Raw genomic sequence first — 9999 nt, 5'->3', positions numbered from 1 at the left:
AAGAAGGTTACCTCAGAGTACAACAGGACCTTGATCAAATGGGCCTGTGGGCCGAGGAGTGATCAATAGTTTAATTTATATAAATGGAAAGGCAAATCAGAGCAGGCCTTATACTCTTAATGGTAAGGTCACGGGGAATGTTGCTGAATAAAGAGACCTTGGAGTGTAGGTTCATAATCATCATAAAATCCCTACAGTGTGAAAACAGGCCCTTCGGCCCAACAAGTCTACACTGACCCTCAGAGAATCCCACCTAGATCCATCCCCCTATAACCCATCTAATCTACACATCCCTGAACACTATGGGCAATTTAGCATGGTCAATCCACTTAGCCTGCACATCTTTGGACTATGGGAGGAAACTGGAGCACCTCGAGGAAACCCACACAGACAGAGGGAGAACGTGCAAACTCCACACAGACAGTCGCCCGAGGATGGACTTGAACCCAGGTTCCTGGCGCTGTGAAGCAGCAGTGCTAACTACTGAGCCACCGCGCCACCAATAAGTTCCTTGAAAGTGGAGTCACAGGTAGACAAGATAGTGGAGGAGGCATTTGGTATGCTTGCCTTTATTGGTCAGTGTATTGAGTATTGGAGCTAGAAGGTCATGTTGCGGCTGTACAGGACATTGATTAGGTTACTTTTGGGATACTGCTTGCAATTCTGGTCTCGCTGCTCTAGGAAGAATGTTGTGAAACTAGAAAGGGTTCAAAAAAGATTTACAAGGATGTTGCCAGGGTTGGAGGTTTGAGCCAAAGGCAGAGGATGAATAGACGGGGGTTATTTTTCCTGGAGCATTGGAGGCCGAGGGGTGACCTTATAGAGGTTTATGAAATCATTAGGGGCATGGATAGGGTGAATAGCTAAGGTATTTTCCCCGGGGTGGGTGAGTTCAGAACTAGAGGAATTTAAGGTGAGAGGGGAACGGTTTAAAACGGGCAACTTTTTCACACAGAGGGTGGTGTGTGAATGGAATGAGCAGCCAGAAGAAGTGATGGAGGCTGGTTCAGTTACAATATTTAAAAGGCATCTGGGTGGGTATATGAATAGGAAAGGTTTATAGTGATATGAGCCACATGCTGGCAAAGGAGACTAGATTAATTTAGGATATCTGGTTGGGACGGATCAGTTGGATCGAAGGGTTTGTTTCCATGCTGTACAGCTCTATGACTCTATGTTATTCCCTCTGCCCAGGTTGTTGAGCCTAAGACTGTTGAAATGAGATTAGTGAACTCAGCACAGTCAAAGAAATTAGACTGGACATTTATGGTCTGTATGGCTTAATGCCACACCGCAAGTTGCATGAACCCACTGAGCCAAATTGGGAGGGGAACTGCACTGCTGTAATGTTCATTTGAGATGGATCACATATTAGTTTAATTACTGCCTGTTTATACCCTGCTGTGGCTTTTAAAATTATATTTATATTGAGGTATAAAGAATCTCAGTGGATTTTGTTGGTGGGGTGAATGTCTTTGATGCAGAACAGGGCCATCCACTGGTGATGTCAGTTCCCCAACTTTATAGCTAAAATTGGCACATCAATATTTAAAAACAGTATCTTGCCCAACAACCTCTGTATCTGCAAAGCTGCTCAGAATCTGGCAAGAATGATGAGAGATGTCCACCATGCATCTAGTTCAAGAGTTTGCCTGCTACTTAAATTGGGAAACAATTGAAACAATTTACAATTCCCTTTTTTTGAATAGAATCCAAATATTGTAAATATTTATTTGGCAGTAAATCTTTGAAAATGTTAAATTAGTCAGCCCTGTTTTTTGTTGTTGCAGGAGCATTTAGAAACATGAAACTGTGTTTTACATAAAGCTGCTGTCAATAATATCTTCTTCCAAAATACTTATGCATAGTCGGAATTGACAGGTATGAAGTAATTTCTGAACTCTTGGGTTCATTTCATGCTCTTGCATTTTTAAAAACAAGGCAGACTAACATATGAAGTGAGCACAGATTTTGCACAAAATGTGTTTAAAATGCAATTGTTTGTACCTTACCACTATAGTCAACTCAGATAAATTAAATGCATCAGCGGAATTAATTTTATGGTACTTTTACAATATTTAAAAGGCATCTGGATGGGTATGTGATTAGGAAGGGTTTAGAGTGATATGAGCCAAATGCTGGCAAATGGGACTAGACTAATTTAGGATACCTGGTTGGGATGGATGAGTTGGACCAAAGGGTCTGTTTCCATGCTGTACAGCTCTATGACTCTATGATATTCCCTCTGCCAAGGTTGTTGAGCCTAAGACCGTTCACATGAGGTTAGTGAATTCAGCACAGTCAAAGAAATTAGACCGGACATTTGTGGTCTGCACGGCTCAATGCCACACCACAAGTTGCATGAACCCACTGAGCCAAATTGGGAGGGGAACCAAATTTTTATTTGCTAATATTTTCAGGTTTATTCTTATGGTCATGGCTAGCATGGGAGAGGAAGCACCCAGCTGACTGTATAACAACACTATATGTACAAAGAAAAAATGTTTAGTTCTTTACTGCAAAAATTAACTGGAGGAGAAGGTTACATTTGCAGTGTGACTATACATGGCTGGAAGAGCATGCTTTTGTTAGTAAATGTCAGCTGTAGTGCAGTGCCCAGGGTTCTAGTTTCACATTAAACATCCAACTGACAATTGAGTGAAGAGGAGTGAAGGAGTGCTGTAAGGTCAGGGGTGCTGTCTTCGCCGGGTGGATGTAAAAGATTTCCATGGAAGAGGAGGGGAGTTCTCACTATTCTGGTTAATATTTATCTCTCAACCTCCACTACTAAAAATATGATGTTGTAATTTATTTTAGTACAGTTTGTGGGTCCTGGCTGTTGTTTAATAATAATTATGTTCCGTCAGGACCATGTGGTAGTCAGTATGCAATGGCCATACCATGTTAAAAGATGCACAGCAATCTTCAACCCCCTCAAAATGAAGTTTGGGACCTGGAATATCAGGGCTGTCATGAACAGCCACATCAACAACAGAGCTAAACTTTACACTGTTGTAATAGCTCAGGAACTCTGGCATGATGAAATTGACACTGATGTCCTGAATGAGACATGGTGGACTGGAGAAGATCAGCTGGCTAAGGTGGCAGTTGCACCTTCATCTATAAGGGAAAATCTGAGGTAGAACACAGATTCCATGGGGTTGGTTATGTCATTAGAAGCAAGCTAGTTGACTACTTCAGCGATTCCCTCTATGAGTGAGAAATCACCTCATAATCCTTTGGCTCATGATGACCCCAGAAATAGTACATCACATTCATCATATGTATGCCCCAAATGTAGGAGCAATAAATGAGACCGAAGGAGGAATTCCACTCCAGTGTGAGTGATCACTGATCTGTGTACAAAAGGGATTTTCATTGGTGATTTCAGTCAGAGAATTGGGAGAGAAATAAACCTTGGAAAAACATGAAAGGTGCCACATTGGATTTTGTGACATGAAGCAGTGAAGAGCAAAAGGTATGGAAGTTAGCATTCACTCAACTTGAGAAAATCTCTTAGGGTTTTCCAGCTGCATTAGGAGTGCATGTAGGAAAAATAACAGAAATGAATTCCAGTTGTAGCTGTTGCTTCATTAAACTTTTGTGAGAAAGAATTTTGGCATGTAATATTTGATTCTCTTCGTCTTGATTTAACTAAGCAAAGTATAATGTTGGATCAGTACCCTTTCTTGCTGAAAATATGATAACGTGAAAAGGACTGCATAGTGACTGCTCTCCTTTACTACCGCTTATGTTTCCTTTCCTGTTTGCATGACTTGTGGATATAAGGGATTGACTTTAGTTGGGTTTGGTTCCAGCACCCTGCCAGAATTTCTCAAAAACAATTGTTCTTCATGTGTAAACTTGAACAGTGGATCGCAGCTGGTTGATTTACCATAGGGATCATCACAGCCAACCTTGATCATATCCTCACTTATAATCCACACTTTGGGACTTTCCAGCAGGAATCAATCAATATTGATTTGGGGCAGATTTCATGGATAACTTTTTTCACTCTTGTTTGCTTGTGGTACTAAAGCTTATTATCTGAAGAAGTCATATTGGACTTGAAACATAACTCTCCTTCTCTCTCCACAGGTGCTGCCAGACCTGTTGAGTTTTTTTCTAGCAGTTTCTGTTTGTTTCAGGTTTCCAGCAGTATTTTGCTTTTATATAAAATTGAATCATTTCTGTCTTACCTACTGCCTCTCCTGTCTGTAAAATTTCTCCTTCAATTTGTAGGTGGCTTGACCTACGTTTGCAGAAGAAAATACTGGCTGACATTCTATAGCCATACTCCGCTTTGCATTGCTTTGTGACACCCAATATTTATTATGCTATTGCACAGAATATAACAATTTTTTGTTGAGCAATAAGACTTTATTCAAACTTTCAGAACAAAGCATTTAAATTAAACATTTTCACCCACAATTCTCACAGATCAAATACCGGTCATAGCTGTATAATTGCTCTTACAATGTTTAATTTAGGACTAGCTTTGGAAAATTTCAAATTGTTCATTCCTCCTTGGGCAGTCCAGTTGAATTTCTTCTGTCAGAGAGCAAAAAGGTGCAAGACACAATTATGATGGAATAACTTCTTCTATGCCATTAGTAGGACGGTATGAAGGGTTCATAACTCAACAGCTTGGCCTGTACCATCAGAAGTAACTGAGGAAGTTCAATTGCTACCAGTTCAGGCAAGGGACACACAATGTTAGAGGAGCCAACATTAATAATGCTTTATTCTGTCTCACAGACTCTACAATACAATGCCCCATTAATTTTGTATCTTGTGCAGCATGCTCAAAGTGGAAAAATCTCAGGTTATGCACTGATTTGGAAAAGAAAAACTGCGCTGTGCAACTCCAACTGAGATGAAAGAGATCACCCATTACTGGTCTGTGTTGGTTAAAGGGGAAAAGAAAGGGAAGTGAGAGAGAGTTAGAGGAGGGAATGATGGGATAGAGGTGAGTGAGGAAGATTTGGAAAAAGGCTACAGTTTGTTACAAGGAAACGCAAGTAGCCTAATTTTTGTCCAGTGATCTCTGCTAAAAAGTGTACATACGTAGAAATAAAGATAGAGACCGGCTTGGCTGTGATGTCTCCTGCCATTGAATGACCTCTTGTACTCATTAGGAGAAATGAGGTTTAGGATGAGTTCCGGGAGCGTTCCTGGCACCCATTGACCCAAACTATCAAATAGCCAGCACCTTAGGGGGAAAAGTCAGTGCAAACAGTAGGATAAAAATATCCAATGCAAAAAAATCTACATCAGCAATGAAGTAATGTGACAAGAGATTATTACTACCTCTCATTGCAGACTCTCCATGTCCAAATGTTGAGGTTTAAGCTGGTGACAGCATTTCTGTACCACCAACTATTCTAAGGATTGTACCTAGGCACCTTTTTACCTAAGATGGCAGTGTAAGTGCAATTTATAAACTTTTCACTTTTCATTTCAGTACATGTGACAATAAAGCTAATTCAATTCAACAGGAGCTTAATGCAATTTTAAAAATAATTTGGGATGTAAGCATCACTATTTGGGCTATCATTTATTTATCTAAGGAAGGATGCTCTTGCTCTAGAGGGAGTGCAGCGATGGTTTACCAGGCTGATTCCAGGGATGGCGGGACTGACATACGATGAGAGATTGACTAGGTTAGGATTGTTTTCGTTGGAGTTCTGATGACTGAGGGGGGGTATCTTATGCAGACTTATAAAATTCTAACAGGACTAGAAAGGGTAGATGCAGGTAGCATGTTCCTGATGGTGAGTGTGTCCAGAACCAGGAGTCACAGTCTGAGGATTTGGGATAGACCATTTAGGACGGAGATGAGGAGGCATTTCTTTACCTAAAGAGTGGGGAGCCTGTGGAATTCATTACCACAGGAAGTAGTTGATGCCAAAACATTGAATGTATTCAAGAGGCGGCTAGATATAGCACTTGGGATGAGTGGGATCAAAGGTTATGGGGAGAAAGCAGGATTAAGCTATGGAATTGGGTGATCATCCATGATTGTGATGAATGGTGGAGCAGGCTCTAAGGACTGAATGGCCTCCTACTCCTATCTTTTATGTTTCTATGTTTCACCCTTCGTTTCCTTGAGAGCAATCTGGTCAGAACTACAATGACGTCTATAAGTTGCTGCTTGAATTATCTAGCTGTAAAAAGATAGTTGATTAGCTTCTGATGTATTTAAATTATTTGAAACTGAAACTTCCCCCAGCTCACCTGCACCAAGCTGACAGGTCCAGTAGGAAGATACTTCAGTCTAGAATAGCGCTGGCTATTTCCTAAACTGCTCCTCCAGCCCACTTTTATTTGGGATAACAACTTTGTGATGACATTCTGGGACTCCAAGCACCAGCCAGGATTTACTGTTAACCAGAGATAGTAAGAACTGCCGATGCTGGAGTTTGAGATAACACAGTGTGGAACTGGAGGAACACAGCAGACCAGGCAGGCGGGAAAGCTGACGTTTCGGGTCAGGCAGGACCCTTCTTCATTTCTGAAGAAGGGTCCCGTCCCGACCCGAAACGTCAGCTTTCCCGCTCCTCTGCTGCTGCCTGGCCTGCTGTGTTCCTCCAGCTTTACTGTTAACCAGCTATTTTAGTATAGCAGCCAGGTGAACCTTGGAAAAGAGTTAACAGCTCAAAGTGGAAATGTGTGAATCAGTAGGAACTTTTCATCCTTGATGGGAAGGCAAGAGCATTGATCCTATCTTGACTTTGCAAGTGCGTGTGTTCAACTGTGACCCTCTGGCCCGCTCTTCTCCTTTTGCTAAGGAACATGGGCAGCAATGTATTGAGCGCATAGCAGTTAATTTTGGCTTCACAGTTTATGTCTTTAACATTTCAAATGGCATTGTCAATTGAGTAATAATCATACCGAGATTTACTCAATCTCTCCTTAAATATATTCAATATATTACTCCCCTATTAGTTTAATGCAACATTATTCTGCAGTTACCAGAAATGTTTAATACTTGCTGTTGCTTTAAATTTTAATCGGTTTAAACCTCCTTCGGCTACACTCTTCGGAGGAATTTGTTGCTATAATCTGGAGTCGAGCTGAATTGAAATATATGTTCGCTGCCTTTTCCCGCGGTGCATTTACTCCGGGGTTCAAACTGTCACAGAGTGGGGAGGGGGGGGGGGGGGGGGGGAGATTGTATTTCAGAATGACAAAGTGCTGTGTGAGCAGAGCTAACTGGATTCCTACAAAGAATGTCACATCGGAAGGCGGAAAGCTAGTTTCTAGCACTGATTCTCAATATTCGATACTCGTTATACAACTTTGTGTCTTGCAACACGAGGGTGGAGTCATCACGAACTTCCTTTTACATCTTTAAAGTTGAGTTTTGTTGAATTTATGTGCCTAATTGGTTACTTTTATTTCATGGAGCCAATGCGAGGCTGGATTATCGCAGGTACAGGCTGAGTTATCTGCTGCTGATATTATTAAAAGCGTTTCTTTTAACAACCTCATATTGGTCTACATCAATCAAATTTCATTTTAAAACAAGCAAACGATTTTGGAAATATGTTACATCAACTCTTAGACATTCTAAGCTGTGCTGAAACCTGCGAAAGGTTTTCAATGCCAACAAGAAGCCAGGCTATGGTATCAGGCTGCCCACAATTGTTCTGTTTTCTGTTCCTGCCACACATCAGCACTCTCCTAATTGGGCACCGGGCAGGTTTATTAACTCCGGTCATCCCTACAACGCAAGACGCAGAAAGTGGGTGTAGTTTCCCGGCCAACAAGTGCTGCCTGTCTGAGGTCAGTGTTAATCTGGACACTGCGGCCATCCAAGTCAGGCGACTGAGGTTCTCGTAGGTGATTGAGGTCCGTTGCCAGAGGACAGAGTTGTATGGAGGGGCTCATGCCTGTGAGATGACCTGTCTATCTGACTGCTGCTGCATTCAGAGACCAAGATCCCGCAGCACTTAGCCTGTTCTCCTTCTTTGGTCAGGCACAACAGGCGCACAATGGCCCGGCGCATGTCTCTGCTGGTCAGAGTGTAAATGATGGGATTCAGTGCTGAATTAATCATGGCCAGCCCCAGGAAATAATCAGCTTTATAAAGAATCCTGCAAGTCCCTGCTGTGCATGAAACATCCAGAAGCAGCACGATGAAGAGCGGCAACCAGCAGGCGATGAAGGTGCCCACCACAATGGTAACAGTTTTGAGTAACGCCAAATATTTCTGACACCTTCTGGACACCATGCTTCTCGATGTGCCTTCCATAGGATTGTTGCATTTCACTAAACGATAAATCCGAACGTATAATATAACGATTGCAAACAAGATTGATAAAAAGATCAAGATGCAAACTAGAATATATTTCTTGGAGTACAGTGGCAGCACTGTGGAGCATTCTGACAAGTTCCCAATACAATTCCACCCCATGATTGGGAGACTTCCGAGGAACACCGAGATAGTCCAGTCTGCAGCCACAAAGAGACGTATCCGCCACTTCTTATCTGTATTGTACAGTTGCATTCTCACCATGGTGACATGCCTTTCCACCGCGATGGCCAGGAGACTGAAGACGGAGGCTGTGAGTGTGATAAAAACGCCCCCCTCTCTCAAGAACCACAAGATCGGGGTCAGCTTCAGTGTGTTGGCACCGGACAGCAAGATGTTGACCATGTAAGCGACTCCTGCCAGCATGTCAGATAGAGTCAGGTTGGCCAGCAAATAGTACATGGGCTTGTGGAACTTGCTATTCTTCCAGATGGCGATGAGAACCAGTAAGTTCTCAAATATTATAACAAGACAAACTATTAGAAACACGATCGCGTGAACCTTCAACCCCGCCTGGTATCGGGTCGGAGTCAGTTTCCCAGTGTAATTATAGTGCAAGACAACCGTCTCATTGTTATAATATTCGCTGAACTTGGGGCTCAGTGAGGTGTCAACTGCTGCGTGCCCCACATCCATTCTGCTCAGTCTTCTAACCGGTGTTTACTTCTTCAACCTTCTTCTTAGAACCTCAGAATGACTAGTCGGTCAGAACATACCTGAACATCGGTCCCGAGGAAATTCATGGAGTTTAACTGCTGAATAAATGACTGATGTTTGATCTGATGACTGGCTGTTCCTTTGGGTCAGTTGATGCTGCACTTTGCATTGAATGCAGCGAACCGTCGGTATGCGAGCTGGCGGAGGAGACTGGGTGGAGTATCCTGTACAGTGCAGGATTGTCGATGCCCTTCGGACAGATTCACCAAGTGTCAGTAAACGGCTCGGGATGTCGCAGAGTTCACAAAAGTCATCAGGAATCTCGTGGATTACACGTTCCGGACCACAACCGAAAATCGGCAAGAGCCCTGATGACAGGGGAAAAGAAACAAACAGTTAAAACACTTGTTGTTAATACCCAACCCCTCATCAAATATTTGCGTTTTTATGTACTGAAAGTGTTTACCCGGAGAAAGGAAAGCCTCCAATATTTCGATTTTAAACATATGTCAGGAAGAAAGTGAGATTTTCTGTGGTAGACGGAATGTGCAAGCCGGTATGAAAGTTTGGGAAGTTACTGAACTAACTCCAGCGCAATTTACAGATGCTTCTCGTGGCACAGTAAACACCGACAAATGATTACTAGCAAAAAAAATCGCAATCCGAAAACACTTACAGTCGAGGAGGAATACAACAGCGTTGGCTGTTGCTGGTGATCCCGAGAGCTCAGTGTGAGCCGCTCTGTGGGGACTGGCTGCTGCTAACAGCTGGCAGAGTTTAAAGTGCCGGGCCTGATTGAGCCAGGCGAACTTTCTGGGCGGGACAAGGCACGGTGGGAGGGTTTCGATTCTGTTACTGCCTGAACTGGGAATAAAAACAGACAACAACTCGACCAGCATCTGGGGGAACAAAAAGAAACAAAAAGCCTTTAGAATGCGTACAGCGGGTCAGATTTGTTATCGGGCTGGGGGAGTCCATTGACAGAAGAGGTCGAAACAGACAGGAAGGGAATACAGCAAGTAAAA

General features: G+C 42.7%; 1 protein-coding gene across 1 annotated transcript; it reads right to left on the bottom strand.

Annotated features, from left to right (window-relative positions):
• Positions 1-4358: 4358 nt before the first annotated feature.
• LOC109938414 (sphingosine 1-phosphate receptor 1-like) lies at positions 4359-9796 on the bottom strand. Its single transcript, XM_020536821.2, has 2 exons — positions 9651-9796; positions 4359-9342 (listed from the first exon to the last, which is right to left on the bottom strand). The coding sequence occupies exon 2, from the start codon at positions 8951-8953 to the stop codon at positions 7823-7825; it is 1131 nt and encodes a 376-aa protein (XP_020392410.1). The 5' UTR covers positions 8954-9342; positions 9651-9796; the 3' UTR covers positions 4359-7822.
• Positions 9797-9999: the final 203 nt, after the last annotated feature.

Source organism: Rhincodon typus, chromosome 38, assembly GCF_021869965.1.
Source record: "Rhincodon typus isolate 14 chromosome 38, sRhiTyp1.1, whole genome shotgun sequence".
Lineage (NCBI taxonomy): Eukaryota > Metazoa > Chordata > Chondrichthyes > Orectolobiformes > Rhincodontidae > Rhincodon > Rhincodon typus.
Note: the sequence above shows the minus strand (reverse complement) of the source record. Positions and strands in the feature narration are given on the sequence as shown.